General features: G+C 48.2%; 1 protein-coding gene and 1 long non-coding RNA gene across 7 annotated transcripts in view; one reads left to right on the forward strand and one right to left on the reverse strand.

The window, feature by feature from the left end:
• Window positions 1–23,344, forward strand: part of SLC9A8 (solute carrier family 9 member A8) — a 70,152-nt gene that overhangs the window by 40,295 nt on the left and 6,513 nt on the right. For 5 of the 6 annotated variants that reach the window (XM_086702457.1, XM_086702458.1, XM_086702462.1 and 2 more), the window contains 6 exons: window positions 4,727–4,865; window positions 6,326–6,431; window positions 14,803–14,919; window positions 17,130–17,212; window positions 19,783–19,894; window positions 22,880–23,100. In XM_086702457.1, coding sequence (XP_086558583.1) covers window positions 4,727–4,865; window positions 6,326–6,431; window positions 14,803–14,919; window positions 17,130–17,212; window positions 19,783–19,894; window positions 22,880–23,100 — 778 coding nt within the window. The remainder of the gene's footprint in view (window positions 1–4,726; window positions 4,866–6,325; window positions 6,432–14,802; window positions 14,920–17,129; window positions 17,213–19,782; window positions 19,895–22,879; window positions 23,101–23,344) is intronic. The other variant, XM_086702460.1, reaches the window with a different exon arrangement.
• Window positions 696–22,897, reverse strand: LOC147582788 (uncharacterized). The gene is made up of 3 exons (XR_015249516.1): window positions 21,701–22,897; window positions 17,805–17,871; window positions 696–2,386 (listed from the first exon to the last, which is right to left on the reverse strand). It is a non-coding gene; the product is annotated as an uncharacterized LOC147582788 (long non-coding RNA).

The following is a 23,344-nucleotide window of genomic DNA, read 5'->3' on the forward strand; positions in this document are numbered from 1 at the left end:
AGCACGTATGGGCAGGAGACCCAAACAGTTTTACCAAAAACAGAGAAGGCACAAAGCGGTTGGAGAAAAGAGCCCTGGACAGTGTTTCCCAGACGAGCTAAGAGAATTTTAGGAGTCCGTCCGTGTTCCGCTCAAGAATAGAATCTCCGTTATCTGAACACTGGCTTGTTTCCTTTGTTAAGGGATTCCTTGCTAAGCACAACCACTCTGTAGTAGTTAGCATTTTCTTGAAAGCTTTATTAGAGGTTACATTTAGAATTTTTACGTTAGAATAAAATGACATTTTTATAGTGGAAGGAACCCAGGGTTTGGAATCAGGCTGACCCGGGTTCAAGCCCCAGTGATGCCACTGATAGCCGTGCGACCCTGAGCCACTCTCTCTGAGCTACATGTGTCTCAGCAGTAAAGCGAGGGTGATAATGCCCCAGCCCAAGGTTAGGTTTGAGGATTGAATAACTACAATCCTGCGTGAAAAGCATTGGACATCAGTGAATGTGAGACCCTTTCCTCTTCTACACCTGTCCCCCAGGCACGGTTTCTTGTCTTTGTCCTAGTTTTGTCCTACTTTTGCAGGAAAAACTTTTTCAAACGTTACTTAATTAATTGCAAGAGGTGCTTAGCAGACCTTAAACAAAACCAAAAAAAAAACCCAAACTTTAAAATATTTTGTTATCCTGAAGGTAATACCTTTATTCTTTATATAAAAGTTAGAAAACACAGAGAGAGAGATTACGTGCGATACTATTACCCAGAGGTAATTACAGTTAACAATTTGGTGGGAGTATACATACATTTTATTGAGATGGGCTTATATCCCGTATACTGTATTGTAACTTTTCCACTGAGCAGAGTTGAAAAATAATGTCACATAACATCATTTTACTTGTTACAGAGTATTCCTTTCTACAGATGTACTACGATCTGTTTAGCAAGTTCCCCCATTATTGGCTTTTTCACATTTCTCTTGGCAAAAATTTCTATGGCTTTATTAGGAAATTCTCAGACATCATGCTGTAGATAAGACCTTTAAAAAATCTGATGGCAATATTTTTTTCTTGTTTAGGATCTACTCTCAAAGCCTTTTAGCTTTTGGGTTTTAACTTTGGTTCCGTGTCTTGACTACACATACAGAACATTCGTGATAAAGTATTTTGTCCAAATTGGAGGTGACATCATGAGTTATTTTTACACATTGGGAGCTCAACTCAGCTGCTTTATGTCTAATTTATTTTGCTTTTAAAAATCTGTCAGAAGGAGGATCTCTTCTGAGCTTTTCCAAGAGGAAAGAAAAGGTTAAAGGTTTTCTGTTAAAGACTTTGACAGAAGGGTAAAGATGAGAAGATACTTTCTTTTGAAAATGAGAGATGATGGAGTCGCTGTAACTAGCCAAAGTTTCTTCCTGGAAAAGTGCTTTTTTGAAGGCCAAGATCGCCTGTGATGGCAGTTCCCAAAACTGGCTCCGTGCGCCACAAGCGTGTGTAGCTTCCAGCCCCCGCCCCCCCTCACCACTGCTGGTATCCGGCCCGGGGTGGAACACGCTCAAGGCCGGCCGTCCACCCCCAGCGTGTGGCGAGGGCCCTCCATGTGCCAGACGTCACTCAGAGACCCGCTGGACTAGACGGAGCTCAATCCAAGGTGGGGGAAAGCTGCTCACGGAAAAGTGAGCCCAGTGCCTTGAGTACGAGAGACAGACAGCCATGCTGAGGGGTTCGAGTGAGGCTTCTCAGCCAAGTTGTCCGTGAGCCGGTCGGCATATTCAGGTTGAAGAGGAGAGAGAGGGGAGGGTCGGGGAGCAGTACAGGAGAGGACCGCTTCAGCTTTCCTTGGTTATAGGGTGGAATCACGTCTTGTTTCAGAGTGGGCTTCACAGATGATTGCTTTCAAAGTGACCTGACACGTGTGTCTTTGCAGCTGAATATCTGAATGAATTACCCCTTTTTTTGAGGTTTTCACTTTCAAAAGTTCCAGAAAGCTATCTTCTGCTTCTTCGGGGGTTTTTTAAATTTTTTCTTTTTAATATTTATTTATTTTTGAGAGAAAGACAGAGTGCGAGCAGGGGAGGGGCAGAGAGAGAGGGAGACACAGAATGCGAAGCAGGCTGCAGGCTCTGAGCTGTCAGCACAGAACCCAACACCGGGCTTGAACCCACGAACCACGAGACCATGACCTGAGCCAAAAACGGACACTTAACCGACTGAGCCACCCAGGCGCCCCTTCGTTAATTTTAATTAAATTATTTTTAGCTTTGATTTGTTAGTATGACGATTTATTCTTACAATAATTGCTGTGGAGGAAACCTTCTTGCGCTCTCCGGCCGCAGCGTAAGCTCACAGAATGGATCCTGAAGCAGCCTTGTCTCGTATTCTTCAAAGTGTGAGAAAAGGACCTGAAAAACAAAAATGTAGAAATTTACCAGGTCAGAAAGAGTCCAAATTCTAATTTCATTTATGTTGAGAAATTGTTGGCCTCTGTCCTGGGTCTCCTGTCAACCCTTGGTGTGACCTCACCAGTGAGTCACTTCCGTGGGGCCTCCGCATGAACGGAAAGCAAGGCTCCAACCAGCGTACCAGCCGTGGCCACGATATGGGGGTCGGGGCCGGGCACTGTGTGCAGGTGGCCTGCAGATCCGTTTGGGAACTGTGGGTGAGCACTTGCCCGGTGAGAACCCCTGCTGGCTCTCAGCACTCCCCAAGGTGGGGCGTTGACCTGTGGTCTGCTGGGAAAGAAAGGGGTGGGGGAGTTGTGCATTCAGGTCCCTTTGGAAACTTGTGCGAGAAAAGTTAGATTGCTTTTTTGCAGGAGTTTTCAGAACCTTTGTTATGTTACACTGTGCTGCGAATCACTACTGAAAACTTCCTGAGGTTATTTGACCAAGCTACCCTTTTATCAGAGATTATCCCACTTTAAAATGATAGCAATTCATGAAACACTGATTCATGAAACTGAGTATTTCTATTGACAAGTCTTTGTTTTGTTTACGGATTCAGCAGAAATCTACTGAGTGTCTTTGTATACTAGGCTCTGCCTTAGGCCCTGGATATGTGGCAGTGAACGAGATGGATGCAGGCATGGGCTTCATGAATGACTCATGACTTTGGCACTTGCTGTGAAGAAGTAAGGGACCAGGAGAGCCTGTAATATGTGAAGGGGTCAGGGCGGCTGGCCCTGAGGGAGTGACATTGGCCCTCGGTTCTGAGGAACAAACTGGGGAGTTAGCTGGGGGCAGGGAACAGTGAAAGATGACCTACAGAGAGGTGCCCATGACAGTGGGGTCCTTTCTGAATGAGGAGATGGGGTCATGAGGGCAGAGGAGTCACCTCATGCATAGACAGACTGGCCTTCCTCCTGAAAAGCAGCAGGAAACTGTTGCTGGGTTTGAACCGGCCAGTAACCCGATCAGATTGTGTATTTTAAAGGGATCATCCAGGCCAGTGAGTGGAGAATGGGTCGGTCCCTTAGGAAGACAAGGATGTTTGGACAGAGTGATGGAGCACAAGGCCCGGAACAGAGGATGGTAAGGGACGGAAGGAGAGAAGTGGATGGGCTTGAGAGTAGTCTAAGGGTAGAATCCGTTAGGAGGAGGGTCTTTAATGACAGAATAACTTCGTTGTAATGGTATAATGGTTTTCCCTTTGGGGAGAAAACCGTTCATTGAATTTAATGGCTTCTGACATTTTACTTTGTTCTGTTAGCCTAAAAGGAAAGTTCTTTTAATTCTCCCTAATGCCTCCTAAATCCACTCTCTCAGCCTGTACCCAGTGACACTTCTTTTTTTTTTTTTTTTTTTGTAATTTAAGTTTAAGTTTATTTATTTATTTTGAGAGAGAGAGAGAAAGAGCCTGAGCAAGAGAGGGACAGAGAGAGAGGGAGAGAGAATCCCAAGCGGTTAGCGCAGAGCCTGATGCGGGGCTCGAACTCATGAACCGTGAGATCATGACCTGAGCTGAAACCAGGAGTCGGACAGTTAACCCACTGAGCCACCCAGGCGCCCTCCCAGGTCGCCCCATTCTCATCTGATTTCCTGCCATGGCTTCAATGATTCCCCCCCAGCAGGATCCCCCCCCCCCAGGATCCCCCCCACCACCACCAGACTGGAAACACTGCCCATGGCTCCCTCGTGCCTTTGGGATGAACTACAATCTCCTTAGCTTAGTTCATCAAAAGCCTTTCACACGTCTGCCATGGCTGCTGGTCTTGCCTTTTCTCTTGCCACTGTTCTCTGCACTGGCACCCCCGCCCCTGTCCCGTTTCTGTGTTCTGTCCCTGCTAATCTATGAAATTGAAGCTTCCGGAATGTGCTGTGCATTCTTGGGCTCCTTGCCTCTGCACATGCTGTTCCCCCGGCCCCGGGCACTTTTCTAACTCTAAACCTGGCTCACGTGTCATGAGGAACCTTCCTTGACCACCACCAGGCTGAGTTAGATGCCCACCCTGTGTTTCTGCACCCTGTGCCCTTCCCCGAGTGGTCATTTGTTCCCGTCTTGTTTGTCTTCCTCACCAGACTGAAGGAGCCCTTCCAGGGCAGGGACTCTGCTCTCTCATCTCTGAACCCCCTGAAACTAACACCATGCCTGCAACAAAGTAGGCGAACAAATAAGTGACCCAACCCAATGATGGAATGAGCGAATAAGCGCCTAAGCAAGAATCAAGTTTTGAGTTTTAGTTAACTTCTAATAACTTTGTCTATAACATTTTAACTTCTTCCTGTTTTTCTTTTATTTCCTAGCACAGCTGAAGGTTTAACAAGGAAAAATATGTCAGATGTCAGTGGGTGGCAAACATTTTTACAAGCCCTTGGCTACTTCCTCAAAATGTTCTTTGGCTCAGCAGCACTCGGCACCCTCACTGGCTTAATCTCTGCACTAATATCCTTTTAATATGATGAGCACACATGTCCGAGAAGATTTTCTTAATTACATTCATCTACATTCAGCCATTTTCTCCCCTTCCTTATGGAGGCCGGGGGCCAGTTTTAGTCTTAAGGTTGAGTTTGAAGAAGGATCTTTATTTACTTTGGGTTTGAGGATCACTTTAATTGAAAATCAAGGATTTTTAGATTTAACATGTTAAGATTTAGGACGTCACTGTTCAAAGCGTCAGATCTCAGTTGGATCTGATTTCAGGGGAGCTTCTCAGTTCAGAAGATTTTCAGTTTCTACTGCCTCACTTTTCACATTCAGAGAACTGGAAATTAATTTCCTCTGAAAATACCAGCTTGACTAAGTCTTTACCCCACTGAAAGTGTTTATCTGGAAGACCAGAAAAGAGACTTTTAAAATGAGCTCCATCCAAGTTATTCGCACTGATTGCATTGTTTAACAGCCCATAAGCTTTTCCAGCCGGAGGAGGAAAAGGCTCGTTAAGGCCAATGACACCTTCATTGCTGTAGAAAATTTGTCCTGTTTAAAATAGGAACAGGCACCAGACCATTTCTGTGGGAGCCTAAGCCTGTGTCTCAGGGAGTTGGCCGCCTGGCCCTCGTCCACGAGCAGTTTGTTCCACAGATGGCCGGGAGAGCCACCCCTGCCTGGACAGCCATGCTTGTCTGCCGTCCTGTTGAATTTTGCCTTCACCTCCTTTGTCCAGAAGTCTAAAGGCTCTATTGTTGGCTGACAGCGTCTCATATTGTACCAATAAACGGGATGGAAAGGAGAACTTTTTCTAGTTCAGCGTTTTCCTCCATATTCATCTCGGGGGCCAGGGGGGCGGGAATCATCGGCTGTGATGGAGCCAAGTAGATGGGTGCTGTGAGCCCAGCATAGGCACGTGGGCTGTATTTGAATACAGAGAAGATTCTCCTTCCACAAGGGCGTAGGTTTAGAAGTCTCCAGGAATAGGAAGGAGGGTCCTTCTGCGGGGCCTTTTACCCTGGAGTTCTGGGCACCCCGTTAGCGGTCTCCTCTGACGTTGGAGGAGGGGTGAAAGAGTGACTCGGCCCTGGAAGGGACCTGCCATTGTGGGCTGTCCTCAGTCTGGCTGCGGCCCCAGCTCTGCCCCCACAGCCCCAGCATACTGCCAGCCTTCCGAGTCAGCATTTTTTAAACATGTTGACTTAGGTTGGTTTTAATTTTTCCCCCACCATTTGTCTTAGGAATTTACAGCTCTTAGTGTTTTGTCAGCTTCCCTTTCGTAAAACAACTGTCTCCCTGCAAAGAAGAAAAAAAAAAATCCATAATGACAGGTTTTCATGTGTTACCTTGGAATGTCCCAAACTCTTTTGTGTTCGTTGTTTACCATATGTATTTGGAAGGCAGCGGTTTTGTGACTTTTCTACATCTCCCGTCAACTGTCCCTTGGTTCTTTTTCCTTGACAACTGTTATTTACGTGCTAAAGCATATTGACTTGAGGAAAACGCCTTCCTTGGAGTTTGGCATGATGATCATCTTTGCTTATCTTCCTTATGGGCTCGCTGAAGGAATCTCGCTCTCGGGTAAGTGACAGAAACGTGAAATGCTGGGGTTGACGGCGGTCCTGCCTGGTGAAAGAGGTTATGTCAGTGGGGTCACTTTCAATCCCAAGAGACAGTCACAACTCAGAAGAGCTTAAGCAATGAAGGGGATTTACCGGCCCTGTAAGGACACCTCTGAATTTAGACCTGGCTGGATTCAGGGGCTCAGTGTCATGGGCACACTTTCCCTTCACCCACCATCCTGTAGTGGAGACCAGAATATCACTTCCAGTGCTGCTGCTTTCCCAGAACAAGGCCTCTGAGGGGCCTTCACTCAAAGGATGGGGTCAGCCTGCCAAGGGCAGTGAATCCTCTAGCCTGGCCCCAGACCCTGGTGCCCACTGATGTGCTATATTCTATCATTACAGTGTTGCCTTTTCTAGAATGCCGTACAAATGAAACCATGTAGTACGTAGACTTTTGTGTCTCCTTTCTTTCAGTCATCATAATGCTGAGAGACATCCATGCTTTGGCATGTATCAGTAGTTTATATATACATTCTTACAGCACCACATTTCATCCATTCGCCATTTGAAGGACATTTGGGTTTTTTCAGATTTTATAGCTATGAATATTTGTGCCTATTTTCAAATATCTTGGATAAATACCTAAGGGTGGGGTCGCTGGGTCATATAGTAAGTATATATTTTATGTTATTAGAGACTGCCAAGTGTTTTCCAGAACGATGGGACCATTTGGCATCCCCACCAGAATGTTAAGAGAGAGTTCCAGTTGTTTCACGTCCTCATCAACACTCACTCTAATGTTTAAAACTTTAGCCATTCAGATATGTGTGCGGCAACTTGATTCTGATGTGTTTTGGAGTAATTCTCTTTCTATTCTGCTTGGGGTTCATGGAGCTTCATGGGTTTATAGTTTATGAGGTTATAGCTCTTCACCAAATTGGGTAAATTTTTACCCATTTCTTTAAATGACTTCCTTCTGTTCTCCCATCTCTTCCCCTGTTGGGAGCCCAGTTACTTAAATTATGATAGACAGCATGCTATCATCCCATAATACACTTTGCTTTTCTAATTTTTTTCAATCTTTTTCTTTTTTTCTTTCTAAGCTTTACTTTGCTTCGGCCAGTTTCTGTTTCTGTGTCTCTGTGGTTTGGATCTTCTGCCTGCCCATTATCCTGTCGGTCCCGTCCAGTGTATCTTTCATTTCAAATATTGTGTTATTCATCTTACAGAAGTTCCCTTTGGGTCATTTTTATATCATTGATTTCTCTCCTCACGTTCACGATTGTCTCTACATTCTTGAGTATATGGAATACATTTATTTATTTAAAAAATTTTTAATGTTTATTTTTGAGAGAGAGAGAGTGTGTGAGTGGAGGAGGGGCAGAGAGAGAGGGAGACACAGAGTCTGAAGAAGGTTTCAGGCTCCAAGCTGTTAGCACAGAGCCCAACGTGAGGCTCGAATTCATGAACCGCGAGATCATGACCTGAGCCGAAGTTGGACGCTTAACTGACTGAGCCACCAGGCGCCCCGTGGAGTACATTTATAAGAGCTGCTGTAATGTCCTTGTTCGCCAGTTCCATCCTCTCTGTCCATTCTAGGACTCTTTCTGTCAGTTAACTTTTCTTCTGCCTCTAAGTCATATTTTCCTGCTCTTTGCTTGCCTATTAATTTTGTATTGAATGCCGGTCATTGTAAACTTTATTATGTCGTTGACTACTAGATTTTCTCGTATTCTTCATAGAGTTCTGGATTTTCTTCTGCCGAGTCTCTAAGTTTCTTGGAATCCATATAATCCTTTTGAAGTTTACTTTTAAACTTTGTCAGCAGGTCCAGACTAGCACTAGGAAGTAATGCAGTGCCCTTCTGAGGACTCTGCCTCCTGTCTCATGTATTACAAGGCCACCCCACTCTGGCCTGCAGGAACGCAAACTTGCCAGCCTTATGTCTCCTTCAGGTTTGTTGGCCTATTGCTTTTAACAGTCCAGGATTCAGGGGGCCACTCTTGCAGTTCTCTGGAGCTCTCTTTCTGTGCAGCCCCTCCTCTCGGGTATCCTGGCTGCTTTGGGTCCCCCTCTTCTCAGCTACACTGACTGTGCTGGGCTCAATTTGGAGTTCCCTTCCCCGAGCCTCAGCCTAGAAACTATGTCAGGGCAGTAAAGTGGGCTGGGGCCTGGAGCAGGAATGGCCACTTTGTTTGTTTCCCTGTCAGTAATGTTTCCCTCCTGACAGTCCTACCCTGCGGTGCCCAATGCCAGAAGACAGTTTCATTTCATATCTTTTATCAGGTCTTCTACTTGTTTATGGCAGGACGGCAGTTTTCACAGCAGTTATTTCTTCTGGGCAAAGTGGAAGGCCCCAGTGGTTTTTAATGACTGTTGAGCAGAATTCTCCCCACAGATCACTCTCTGGAATTACACGTGGGAACTCTGTGAGCAGATCTTGCCAAGGAGGACGCAGAGAGGACTCTGGCCATTTTCAATGGAGAACTCTTTGTAAGCCTCGTGGGGTTTTTTTTGTTTGTTTGTTTTTAATTTGATTTGTGCCCAAGCCAGTTCTCTTGGATAATTTTGTCTCAGTATCTGCCATCAAGTTCCTTCTCTTCTCTTTCCTGAATTTTGCCACTTACATAAACATTACCTGTGAGTCATTGGCTGTAGCCTGGCTATTTTTACCTCTGTTTTTCTAAATTGCTCCCCACCCCTTTGAGATGAACATTGAGTACCTGCTGGCAAAGATAAATTTCATGCCTCTGTTTGGAATTTGTGATTAAAACAGAGGAGTGTGTTTCTTGTTTCCAGAGAAGCAGTATGAGTTCTGTGACTAGGGTTTTGTTTCTTTGAGGACCTTGGCTGCACACGCCAGTAGGGCCGAAGACAGCACGTGCAAGCCAAGAGCACACACGGCCACCTCTCGACAGTTGGCCTGGCCGTGCCCACATTAGTCTTCGGGAATCTGTCACACAGGGTTTTCAGAGAAGGCTAGGATGGCCCTGATGTGTTGTGAGGACCTTCTAGTCCGTCGGAAAAGGAGCACATCAGGAAAGGTGATGTTTGCTGTCCCTCCTTCCTTTCCACGCTGTGCTTTCCCTGTCACAAAGGCTTGAGCGAGCAGTTGCCAAGAACACGGAGCAGGATGCTGCCTCCAAATCACACACCTAAATCACATGTTTGGAACACAGCAGTTAAGGACACCAGGCAGACCTGGGTATGAATCCCAGCCCCGCCTCTCGTTAGCTGTGTAACCTCACACGGCCCATGTAACCACTCTGAGCATCCACTTCCTCTTCATGAAATGGGGCCACCCCGAGGCTTGTGGTGAGGATTAAAGGGAGCGATGCAAGGAAAAATCCTGACCGAGGGCATCAGTGTGTGTTATTAATAGGGTGACCGCACATCCTGGTGGCCCTAACATGTAAATTAATCACTCTCAAAAATATCCTGGTTTCAACAGCCAATTAAATAGTCCCCCTAATTATGAGTTAGTGTTAGCTATTCTCAGAATCTTTGTTTTAATTCTATCAGTGTTAGTTATTCTATTCATTTAGGCCAGTTTTGAGGGCCACTTTACCCTCTAAGGACTGAAGGATGAATAGACCCCCACCTTTGTCAGTTTAACCAACTGTGGGCTGAGGGAGGGGGATTGGGGCAGAGCGACACTCTGTCATGATGGGTCACAGAGGATGGAACTTTTGGGGTTGAAGGATGAGCTTGCAAAATTGACCAGGACGTAACACGTTCTGCAAAAGGTTGGGAAGATGTGGGCCAAAGGTGGAATGTGTTGTGCAGCCCTCACGTGCACAGGTGCATATCCAGGGAATTCCTTTGCAGCACTACCTGTGAGAGAGAACATTGGTGTGTTGGAAGCAACCAAATGTTCACCAGTCATAGGAAATTAAGGAAGTTTGGGTCTGTTCTCAAAATGGAATCCTGTGCAGCCGCTGAATAAATGAATTTGACCTATTTGTGCTGCCACAGAAAGAACTCCAAGATGTATTGTTAAATTTTAAGAAAGAAAATTGGAACACCGTGTATTCATCCTTTCTACAAATATTTATTAAATGCCTAGCCTGTGCCGAGAACTGTCCTTGGTACTGGGGATGCAGTAGTCAGCAAGACAAGAGCAGAAGAAAGACAGTTCTTTCGTAAACCCATACGGTAACTTCAGGTAGTGAGAAGTGACAGGAAGGAGAGAAATCAGAGCCATGTAATAGTGGCGTGGGGGGGGCAGACACATCATGCCTTAGGGGATCAGGAAGGTCTCCTCAAACAGGTGGCACCCAAGCTAAGACCTGCATGGTGAGAAGGGAGTCAGCCAAGGAAGGGTCTGGGGCAGGAATGCTGAGCAGTGCTAAGTGTCCCAGATCAACATGAGGGAACTTGACGCCCTCCAGGAAGAGCAGGAAGTACAGCAGGCTGAGGCACAGGGGTAAGGACCCCAGCCCACGGGGTTCTTAGGCCCGAGAAGGAGTTGGGATTCTGTTATATGTGCAAAGGCAGGTCAGTGTCGGGAGGCCTTTTAAAGATCCCTCTGCTGGTGATAACATGCCGTGTACCTAATGCAATCCTATTTATTGCTTTTTAAAGATAGATAAGCTTTATAATGGCATAGGAAAAGAACTGGCAATCTGTATAGGGAACTGTTAACAGTAGTTACCTCTCTAGGCGAGGTGATGTGAATGGAGATTCTCTTGTTTTACTCTGTACCTCGGAGTCTGGATGTTTTAAAGCAAACTATGTTTATTTTGAGGTAATTAGCAAAGAAAACTGACTATGGTCTGATCCAGACTTCAGGAAGTTCATCATATTTTACCTACAGTAAGGCACAGTACACTGGAAGTCGTACCACATGACACGTTTCACCTTCTGCCTTTGGACTTGAATCTCTATTCATCACCATTCTTCATTATGTTTAAAATAGTGGGTTTAACTGAGACTAGAAATAGATTTCCCCTCTCCCTCCCTCCCCCTTTCCTTCCTTCTTTCCTTCCTTCCAAGAAGCTGACCTTTTTACTGCACTGTTATTTACATCCCTAAATGATTTTGCCTTCTAGAAGAAGTACACGTGTCAGAAATTCTTACAGGGCATTTTTTTTTTAATGTTTATTTTTGAGAGAGAGAGACAGCGTGAGCAGGGCAGGGGCAAAGAGAGAGGGAGACACAGAATCTGAGCTGTCAGCGCAGAGCCCGATGCAGGGCTCGAACTCACAGACCGCGAGATTATGACCTGAGCCAAAGTCAATGCTCAACTGACCTAGCCACCCAGGCGCCCCAAGGGCATTTTTTAAAATACCCAGGCCCTTTGTCTCTGTAAGTGAGCCCATTTGCGCCATTTTCCCTGTGGTGTTTTTACAGCATGTGTGGAGGGCACCTGCAGGGGGTGAAGGTGGTCTGGGTGGCGGAAAAGCTACCTGCGCTTAGGGAGCACTCAGGGCAGACACTTGAGCTGCCCCTTGGGCTTTTGCACCCTCTGCTGACGCTGACTCTTCCCTTTCCCCAGAACTCGAGAGATGTCCCCACCTCAGACTAGCCTGGGGTAACGGCGGTGGCTGGCTGTTCACTCTTGCATTGGACAGAGGGCTCGTTTTCATATGGTCCAAATTCAGCCTCCAGATGGGGTTTGTTTATCTATACGGAAAAGTTGTTAATATTTGAGTTGGTTGTCGTCATTAGAAGCTGGGAGATTTCCCATAAGAAACAGATTTCTGGCATTTCTCAAAAAGCCAGAAGGGAGACTGGTCAGCACTTAGGCCCCCCACCCACAGGGCTGCCATCAGAACTTTGTAGGTGGGCTTGTGTCTTCTTCGCCCACGTGCTGGTCACCCTTTTTTTATTTTTATTTTTATTGTCTGGCCTCTAGAGATTCTGTTTCCAAACCCTGGCCTAGGGCACCAGACTGAGCAAGCCAGCCAGACCCCTTCTGGGCTATGCTTGTCCCCTTGCTGCAGAGCGCTGAAGCAGGACGGGCCCGAGGGTGGGCAGGAAAGGTCCCTGGGGCTCTGGCAGCGGGAGCTAGCATTCAGTCCCAAGGCAGCTCCCACATTCTGCTGTCACGTCTGACTTCCCAGAGCCTTTGGCTTTCTTGGAGTTGTCATTTAATGTTGGGACTCCAGCGGGTGGTGATGACCTCTGTGGGTGGGACAACAATGCCGGTGGAAGGCCACTCGTGTCACAACCCACACGTGACTCAGGCTCCTCTGGGGCTGACCTTTACTTCAAGGTGAGCACTGCAAGGTCTCAGCTTTGCCAGTGAGTTGATAACCCTTCTTGAAGCAGACTGGTGAAACAAAACCCCTTGGAAGCCCAGAAGCTAGGAACTTTTTGCCACTGGACTGTGATGCTAAGGCTCAAGTCCGTAAAAACTGAAGTGTGTCTGTGCCTCTGTTCGTGATTGAGCCTCAGTTTTCTCATCTGGACATTGGGACTGACAGCACCCACTCACGGAACCATCAGGGGCTAGTGAGGACAAGCCGCGTCCAGTGCCCGTCACAGAACCAGGGCTGAACAGGTGTGGGCAGTCTCTCAGCTGTTCAATGGAGTCCCACACCCAGCCTCTGGTCTCTCCCCTTTTTCACGTTGCTTTGCCTTCCCTGTATTTTGTTGCAGCGTCAGAAAGGGTCAGCAGTCTGGAAGGTCACCTGCAGGAGCGGACTGGGAAAACAGCCGGAGGCTTTCTTGTGTGTGTTTTATCTAGCGGAGCAGTGGTTCAGAGCGACTCTTGACCTGCAGAGTCCTCTCGGTGCCCTTGAGGAGCAAGGAACGCTGTCGCCCGTCCTCTCCTTTCCCTGTCCCATCTTGCCAGGTGTGCCTTATGGGAAACATTGCTGGAATTTTCCTGCCCAGCCTCCTCTGTAGGAAAGAATGAAAGAGCAAAGGAATTTGCTGTTTCCCAAGAGGACTGGGAGATAACCTGGCTCTGCCTCGGCTCTCCCTCAGGCCAGCAGTGCCTGGTGTGCCGCACACAGAGGGGGCCTGCCTGTATTTGGAGGGTATTGTTTAGACCACAGGCTGAGCCCTTGAAATGTCTCCGATGTAGTTCTGTGATCACCCTTTTCCAAATGGAGAGTCAGCCAGTAATCCCTGTCTGTCTGCAGAGTGGCAGGAGTGAGTTAAAATTTTGCGTATAAATTTTGACTTGTAATTCATATATTTGGGCACCTTATTTAATGCCTTTGTAAAAGTCTCAGCTTCCTTACATGAAGACGAGACCCCCTTTCTGCTGCTGAGGCAGAGGGCAGCACTGAGAGGTAACCCAAGCACAGAGCTTTGGGAGTAGTTAGGGGCAGTGGGCAGATGCAGAGATCAGTCCTGAGTGACCAGTAGAAGGGGTGGACTCTCTTGTGGAGCTTTAGACAAAGGACACAGGGGCGCCTGGGTGGCTCAGTTGGCTGAGCGTCCCACTTCAGCTCAGATCATGATCGCACGGTTCATGTGTTCGAGCCCGTGTCGGGCTCTGGACTGACAGCTTGGAGCCTGGAGCCTGCTTCGGATTCTGTGTCTCTCTCTCGCTCTCTGCCCCTCTCCCACTCACACTCTGTCTCTGTCAAAAATGAATAAATGTTCAAAAAAAAAATTTTTTTTTTTAAGAAAAGCACATTGGGGCGCCTGGGTGGCGCAGTCGGTTAAGCGTCCGACTTCAGCCAGGTCACGATCTCGCAGTCCGTGAGTTCGAGCCCCGCGTCGGGCTCTGGGCTGATGGCTCAGAGCCTGGAGCCTGTTTCCGATTCTGTGTCTCCCTCTCTCTCTGCCCCTCCCCCGTTCATGCTCCGTGTCTCTCTCTGTCCCAAAAATAAATAAACGTTGAAAAAAAAAAATTAAAAAAAAAAAAAAAGACACATAGCCTTTTATTGTCATTCTTCTCTGTTTATATTTTAGGAGTAACTCCTGGTGATTATGGGAAAATTAAAAATTAAATAAAAATCCACCCATTCTCCACATCCATTCTCATGCTCCCTTTCTTCCCCAAGAGTGGTTCACCTGCACCCCTTCTCTCCATGGGTGATGCAGACAGCTCACGCCTGTTCAGCCCTGGTCCTGTGATGGGCACTGTACGTGGCTTGTCCCCATTCCCCTCTGACAGCTCCATGAGTGGGTGGTGTTAATCCCACTGTCCAGATGAGAAGACTGGGGCTTGGAGAGGGGAAGAAGCTTGGCCTGAGGTCACCCAGCCTCGGGAAGGAAGCTGCCAGGGAGGGGGGCCTTTAGCATTTCTCTACAACCTCTGGGAGGCCCCAGCTATTCTATTTTTCGCCTTTTTTTTTTTTTTTCTGAAAACATGTAATCCCAGAGGGTCCAGTGACTTGTAGAAAAGTGTGATATTATTTGCGTATCACGTAGCAGGTGCTTTTCTGCTCTCCTCATGTCTGCTTTGCCTCTTGCTCCCTCGCTAGGCATCATGGCCATCCTGTTCTCGGGCATCGTGATGTCCCACTACACGCACCATAACCTGTCCCCGGTCACCCAGATCCTCATGCAGCAAACCCTGCGGACCGTGGCCTTCCTGTGCGGTGAGTTCTGCTCTGTGTGGTTCTGCGCAGGCCTGCCCACAGCTCACTGCTCTGCCACACCCTGCTGCGGGAGGCCTCAGATTCTCCCTCTCAGGAGAGACGACAGAATTCCTCAGAGCCACATACTGCACTCCCTTATCTTTTGTTTGTTACCCTGGCTTTCAGATTCCATAATGTAAACCTAACTCCTGAGAACTTTCTGGAACATTTGATGGCCTACAATTTTAAGACTAAAAATAATGAGACGCATATGTTTATAATGTTTTAAAGTGACAGTCCCAAAAATGTGTTCCTTGGCACTGGCATTGGTGAGGGTTAGGTGGGAAAAGACTTCCCAGTCCGACAAGAGTCTGGAAAATCCTGGGGAAAATACAGTTTCAGCTTGTGAGCTGCAGGAGCATCTTGAGTTACTGAGGAGGGGGGTGGGGAGTATAGTTAGAGCATTTCCCCAACCTGTCCACAGGCCCCTTTTCCGCTAGAGCGGCTTGAAGGACACGATCCGGGAGCTCGTACACTGATGCTCTCACTGTCGGGCGGGGCCTGCTCTGAGGACTGTTTCTGTCAAACAGTTTCAATGTGAGCTCTTGCTCCCCCACGCTCTGTACCTCCCTGCCTCCTCCCTAGTTAAGAGCCGGCAGCAAAGGACACACGCTCACACGGTCCCTCCCCTCCGGCTTCCCGGGTGGCAGGGCCCTGGCATCATCGCCGGCATCTGCCTGGCACTGCGGCGGGGTTCGTCTCATTTCCGAGCACAGGCGCCACACCGTCATGTGCTGGGAGGCAGGGCCAGGCCGTGCAGAGGCTTCCTTCTGCAGCCCAGGGGGTTCACATGCCCAGAGGTCAGATGACCTGCCCGCGGTTAAGAATTGATTCTGGAATCCAGGTCTGTCTCTTCCTGGTCCGGGGGGGTCTTTTTTCCACAACGTCCGACTCACAAAGTCCTAGCCAGGGACGCTGAGCCTGACTCTCACAATTCAAGTAATATAAAGCAAAACACCCATCTATTTTGTACCCACCGGACTGGCATATCTTTAGTTTGCTAATACCCACTTCCACCGTGGGCATATGGAACACAGGCCCCACTGACATGCGTGGGCACTGATGCCATCTTCTGTGGAGAATCATTACAGCATCAGGCTGGGTTTCAGAGCCGTATGCTCTTTGACCCAGCAACGCTCCCATCAGGAATTTAGCCTGGACATTTGTCATAACTGGTAACAGCAGAAACAGAAACAGCTTAAGTATCTATTGGTGGAGGCTTTGTGAAATGAGCCATGACATACCGACATAATGGAATGTGTGCTGCCAGGGAAAAGCGTAACATAGATCGGAGTAGGTTCTAAATGAGCTTATTTGGAAAGATCACAAAAATGTTTATTAGATAAGAAGAAAATTCAGGGAGAAGGGTGGGAGCAGCTTGTGCACTTGCTTTAAAAAGAGACACGTTTGGAGGAAAAACGTGGCTGAAATGTTTTAAAACAGCCTCTGTTGTAGGATGTTCAGCTGTTTTAAAGTGCAGTCTTTGTCTCCCTGATTATTAGACTATTCTGGGGGACATCACCAGTTGAGCAGGGAGACTAGTGCTGGAAATTCGTACGATGCTTTTTCTTGGGATAGACAAGTGCCTGCTTGCACAGCCAGTAGGTGTCAGACTCTTTCTGACTCTTGTGGGGTGAAGCCAAGAGTTGGAAATACCCTCCTTGCTGCAGACCCTGCGGGCGTAAGCCATCTTCCCAACCCTGTGGCGGCATTAACTACACGGAGTCGAGCATTTAGCTTAGTCCGCCCCAGCAAGGAAGTCAGCAGAGGGCCCCTTCCACATTAGTTATGTGGTGTCTGCGGCCATTTGCTCCGAATTTTTGCCGCTCTGCTGTAGTCGTGATCCTTGCTAATCACAGTGTTCGACAAATAGACAGGTTCATGTGTTCATCATCTTCCCGGGTGGGAGAGTATTGATTTGCATGCGTTTGACAGTGGACCCACTGCCTGGGGAGATTCTGAACAAGCACGGGTTGTGTGTGTGAGAGGGAAGAACGGAAGACGCCAGGCACACGTTCCACCAGGATCTCGGCTGCAGGATTTTCCAGAAAATAAGCAGAGTGTTACAGTGGGCTCTCACTCGCCGTGAAATGTTTGCTTGCTTAACAATTTAGTACTGTGTTAGAAGAAAATAGTTGGGGCTGAATAATCCATTCTTTGGTTTGTTTCAGAAACATGTGTGTTTGCATTTCTTGGCCTGTCCATTTTTAGTTTCCCTCACAAGTTTGAAATTTCCTTTGTCATCTGGTGCATAGTAAGTATTTTCCTTGTTTTTTATTTAATTACTTATTTGTAGATCAATAACCACATGTTCTGGATTCATTTATGTAACTGTTAACTGTTCAAGGTCAACAGCTACATAGACACTCTTCTGTTTAAAGTTTCTTTTGTTAAAAAATCACAAACATACAATAACAGGAAAAGGGATGGAATTAAGTGAATGAATATCCCTGGGAATGAATTTTTACTTCTTTTTAAATTACAAACGGCCTTGAATTTATGGTCTTGTCTAAAAAGTAAAAGTTTATCTGTTTTCTCTGGTGGTAAAAGCAGATCTCAGAATTGGAACACATAATTGATCATAACCATGTAAAAACGTCATGCATAGAAACAAAAACCATGTTAAAAGATATAGCTCAATGTTCACAGTGGTTATAGAATTGGGGATGATTTTCTTTTCTGCTTTTTCTGGATAATTTATAACGCATATATTTACTTATTACTGTAATTTTCTTCCAATGTGTCCATTTTGGAACGTGACCTTGGACACTTGTATGAAGTAAAGATTACCAGGCCCTTACCTCCCCGGAGGTTCACCCAGAACAGTCGTCCCAGGTGATTCTTACCATTCAGAAGGTTTGGGAAACTTATCAGTGGATTCGAGGCGGCAGGAGGAGACAAATTAAAATATACCTTTAAAAAGGGAAAAGAAAAGTTCACAGTAGAATAAAATCTTTTGGAGAATGGAGTCGGGGAGAATAAATGTTTAGCATTTAAAACAAAGGTCCAGCTCCCTCGGGCGTCTGATGGAAGTGACATGAATGGCTTCTAACATGTGGGCATTTAGCCTGGCGCTCCCAGGCCCGCCTTCCCTTGGTGTGAGCTCACCTCCCATAGGCCCGCCTGCTGATTCATACTGTAATCCCTAATTTCATCTTTGTTGTCCTTTTAGATCCACCGTTAATTTAAGACATGTGAGAACACACCTTGTTGTTGCTGAATTATCATAATTCATCTTCGGTTAGCTTTTATTACCAATGCCACTTAACAAAACCCAGCTGTTGAGAGGCAGGCTTTTTTTTAGCACTTTCACCTACCATGTGCAAACCAGTGAGGCCTACCTGTTTGGCATGGGGGGAAACTGAGGCACAGAGAAGCTAAAGAACCCTGAGGAAAAGTGTTTCTCCTTGCAGCAAGAGCCCTTTGCTTTTGTCACTGTTATCTGTCCTCCGAACTCAGGTTTCAGGACAAAGAGAACAGCAGCAAGAGCTATTTACAGAAAGTCTAGCAGCCTTCAGTGTGGTCCCTGGGTCAAAGGGGCCACATGTGGTCAAACCCGAAACTCAAGTGCGGGAATGAAAGATCAGATTTCATTGGGTGAAACGAGATGGCTCTCTCGGCCGTGGGCTGCGAGCAAAGGGAAAAAGGGAAGGTGCTCCGGAGGGGGAGCTGGGGCTCCCCCACCGTTGCCGGAGGCTTCCCCGTGCTATTCAGACGGGTCACCTTCCGCTTACTCAGTGGTCAAGGGCACGGGCTGTCGGGGCTGACCAGGTTTGGGACATGGCTCCACAACGTCCTGCCTGGGTCAGCTTGGACCTGTTACTTAACTTCTCTGTCTCCGCTTACTCCTGAAATGGAGACAGTAATACCTGCTTCATAAGCATATTGCAGGGATCTGAACTGAACAAGATAGAATGCATAGAAAATGCTTAGCACAGTGTCTGACATAGAAATGTTACATGATTGGGAGCCATTGTTATTAACTCGGCCATCCGAGGCACACAGTCCAAAGCAGGCTCAGTTTGTGCTTGTTAAAAGAATAAACTTAGAGTCTACCGAATGTACACGTGTGTATCATATGTATGTTATTTTAAGTTAGTTTAGTGAGAACCAACATGAAAACAAAGAGAGCAAATTAACAGTAGTGCTAGGTATCCACTCAGACAAGATTTAAACCTTATCTAAAGCTGTATTTTGTTAAGACTGACTTTGGAGATGGTTAGGAGCCAAAAGCCATGGCAAGCAACTGACCAGACAGGGTGTGTGTGACCTCCTTCTAGAACATACCTACACATTCCTTTTGCTTGGAGAGCAGCATTTACGAGAAGCATCACGTGGGCCCTTCTCAGTGATCCCTCCTTTCCCTGAGGAGTGGGGCACCCACGGGAGGGTGAGGAGCGCCTTGTCTGTCCCTCCAGAGCTAGCCCGTTGGGAACGATTAGCGCAGGCCCGTCCCATGGCGGAGCACCTTGGGAGGAGTGAGATTGCCCCTAAATTAATCTCTGGATAGTTTGGCATGGCCTCTTGCCATTCAGTTTTGTTCTGCTCTCATAACGAAAGCCGGCTTGGATGCCTTGTCAGTCGTCTCTTTCTGGCGACGGAAACATGACGTACAAAGTGCTCTTCTTTCCCAGACTCCTAGACACTAGCGTCTAGAGCAGCACGCCCCAGCTGGCTCTCTGCCTAGCACTGTCATTCATGTCTCTCATGGCCAAGGGGAAGGCTGTGTTTATTACGGGTGTGTCACAAGATCTGTGTTAGCTTCAACAAGCTTGAACTTGGAAGACCAGAGGTTTCTGAGACTCAGTTGGTTGTTATTCACAGGTACTTGTACTGTTTGCCAGAGCGGTGAACATTTTCCCTCTTTCCTACCTCCTGAATTTCTTCCGTGATCATAAAATCACACCGAAGATGATGTTCATCATGTGGTTTAGTGGTAAGTCCAACGCTGAATGAACAGTGGAAGCAAAATACGTCGTATAAAGGCACACGTCGTGTAGAGAGAGCCCTTTGACGATGAGCAGGCCTCAGAAGGCAAAAACCATACGAGCTCCCGCTTAACAAGCACCGACTGTAACCCAGGCCCCGGGCGAGTCCCTTGCAGACAGGACCCCTCACAGCCTCGGTGCCATGAGTAAATGGGTAGAGTGCACATCTCCTCCACACGTGAGGAGGCTCAGGCTCGAGGGCAAAGGCCTTGACTGGAGTCGGGGGACGACAGGAGGCAGAGCCAGTATTTCCTGTCTCTCTGTCCCTGCTCCTCTGGACAGACAGGGCCGCCCGGGGGAGATGCGAGGCACAGCTCTCACCTGCCTGCAAGTAACGAAGGGCTCAAAATAAAAAAGGTCTGTTTAAACTTTTTTGCCAGTACAGGCTGGGTTTGGATATTTTTTTAATTTAGTCACTGAGTTCTGAGAGTCGATTGGAACATTTTAGTTTCTGTGCAAATTCCTCCACCTTTTAAAGGATGGGAATGATTTCCTATTTGGTACCTAATGAACTGGCTCCTTAGGCATCTTTAAATTTGTTTTTGAGCAATGTGTCCAGCTCTTTGTACTTTCTTATTTAAATAATATAATTTAAATATTCCACTTGGGTCGGGGTATAGCAACATGCCTTATAAGCTGTTCTCTACTCAACAGCATTATCTATAATTCCTCACAGATTTCTCTCCTCTTTCAAAAGGCCTCGTTTAAAATATTTATGTGTGTCTGTGCGAGGTATGTGTGTATGCAGAGCAAGAGAAACTTTTTTCTCAATCTTTCTTGCCAGTGAGAAAAAAGTTTTTGTAAAGTAGTTAGTTGATTTCAAAGAACATCTAAGAGATGTTGTATCAGATATTTTACATGTTATGTGAGCTTTGTGGGAGAGGGGCGCAGGCTAAGAGACCTCTGTGGCACGGGGCGTGCTGCTTTAAACAGTGAGGACTGTTGACCCCAGTGATTTTCTGAGCCCCTTCCCCACAGATTTTCACCCTCTCTTTGCTGGATCCTCAACCTCTGTCTCTACTGAAGCATCATCATTGAAACTCTTGAAGATTCTTCTCTTTGCCTCCAAAACCGCAGCAACTTCAACCCAGATCCCTCCCACACACCCCCTCCAGCTGCTTCCCGTCTCCCATCGCAGCCAGACCTCTTTAAGCGGGCTGTCCTCACCTGTTTTCTTCACTCTGTCACCCCCCATTCACGGGGCTGAACTTGGCCTTGCCCAGGTCACCAGCGACCTTCTGCAGCCAGACCTGGTGGGCACTGGGTAGCCCTGGTCCAGCCCAGCTCCATGGCTTTGAGCTCCTTCTTCCCACCGACCTGCTTTCTGCCCGGAGACTCTCTTCCCTGGGCCTCCGGGCCATGCTCCTGGTTGCCCTCTTTTCCCTTTGGGGTCTCCACAGTTTCCCTCCTCCTTTATAGACCCCTCAGTATTGGCTTCCTCAGGACTCAGCCGCAGACCTGCTGCTGCTCTTGTGTTCCCACAAGCTCACTCATCCTGCGGCAGTTCCCATACTCCCAGAGCTGTTTGCTCTTAGATCCTGACTCCTGTGTCTAAATCCTCCTTCAGTGCTATGGAGACACTGCGATCTCATTGTCTAGGACTGAACTTACCTTTCTGCCCAACCTGCTTCTTTTCCAGCATCCCCTTTCCATGGAAAACAATAATGTGTATTACAACAAACGTGTGGCTAACTCAGTGTTTGCTGTGTCTACACCTGTCCTGTTCCAAGACATTTTATCCTCAGGCCACCCACCTGGCAGGCCCTGTTTTTAGTCCCGTGTGACAGGTTGAGAGGTTGAGTTGAGTCTCTCGCTTTAACCTGAGAGGCCTGGGGGAAAGCAGCGCATTAGGGGGTAAATCCAGGAGCTGGACTCCAGACCCTGTGCCTAGACCACTCCTAGGATGCCCCACCATCGTCCGTGCCCTTCCCTTCCTCGGCCACCCCACCTCCCGCTCGCCCCTGTGGCCTGTTGCTTCCACTCTCCATGTCTCTCTTAATGCCATCCCCCTGCTGTGTCCCCATCTTGGGTCTACACTGCTCCTGTGGTCACACCCCCATCATGCTGTGATGCTCCAGCCTCCGTGTCCGGACCAGATCCTTCACTGTGTGCGCCCCCCCCCCCATTCCCCCTTCTTCTGGCGCTCACCATCTCACGGGTCCTTGTCTGAGGTCTCCCCTCCCTGGGACCTCCCCTCTCTGGCACCAGGCAAGCCAGGAATTTTCCCAGGAAGTGCTGTTTTCCAGCTCAGTGTAGCCCTTCAGCCCAGCTAGCAGCCTTGCGGGGGACCACACCAGGAAGGAAGAAGGGAAGAGTTCATGAAGCAGTTCCCAGCAGCCTCTGGCCAGCAGCAGAGCAGCCCCGAGCCTGTCAGGAGCTGTGCAAGGGCAGCATCTTCAGAAACCAGGGGCTGCTGGCCAAATTGCCTTCTTTGTGTGGCCCCGGGAGGACATGTCTTTCTCAGTCTCAGTTCCATATCTATCTATCTATCTATCTATCTATCTATCTATCTATCTATCTATCATGAAGAAATGGAGGATCAGCTTTACCGGCTCTCCTGTGAAGGCCCAGCGAGATTGTGTGCGCAGAGCCCTTAGCACAGGGCCTGGCACACACACGGGGAGTGTGAGCCCTAGGCTGGATAATTCTCACGCATGCACATCTGGGGCTTTGTGGCCCGGACAGGTCACCTCCTGTGAGCTGCTTGGCCACCTTGTGAAGTGGGAGTGGCATGAGCTCAGGTCCCACTTCTCTGCAGCCTGCTCTCCTCACACCCCTGAGCCTCACGGGAGGACCTCGCACTCGGCAGTGGGGTGCGTTAGAATGTGCGGCCGGCCTGAAACGGGGCCGTCCCCGGATTGCCAGGGCGCCCGGTCGGTGACGCAGCTCCCTCCTCCCTGTGCGTCTCCTCTGACCCCCTTCCCTGCCCCCAGGCCTGCGGGGGGCCATCCCCTACGCGCTGAGCCTGCACCTGGACCTGGAGCCCATGGAGAAGCGGCAGCTCATCGGCACCACCACCATCATCATCGTGCTCTTCACCATCCTGCTGCTGGGCGGCAGCACCATGCCCCTCATCCGCCTCATGGACATCGAGGACGCCAAGGCGCGCCGCAGGAACAAGAAGGACGTCAACCTCAGCAAGACGGAGAAGATGGTGAGTGCCGCGTGGGCCGGGTCAGGGGCAGGGGCTTGGTCTCCACCGCAGCTGGGAAAGGGGGAAACGAGACACGATTTGAGGACCTGAGCACCTACGCACGCACGCGTGCACGCACGCAGAACCAGAATTCCGAGGGGGAGCCTGGGGGGCCCAGCGTTTTGTGGATTCCCAAGCCCTCCCGGTGATGCTGATGCGGCCGGAGTTTGAGAACCACCGACCGCCTCACAGCATCCACATGCCC

The sequence above is a fragment of the Puma concolor genome, chromosome A3 (genome assembly GCF_028749965.1).
Source record: "Puma concolor isolate L17-30 chromosome A3, mPumCon1.1.hap2, whole genome shotgun sequence".
Taxonomy (NCBI): Eukaryota; Metazoa; Chordata; class Mammalia; order Carnivora; family Felidae; genus Puma; species Puma concolor.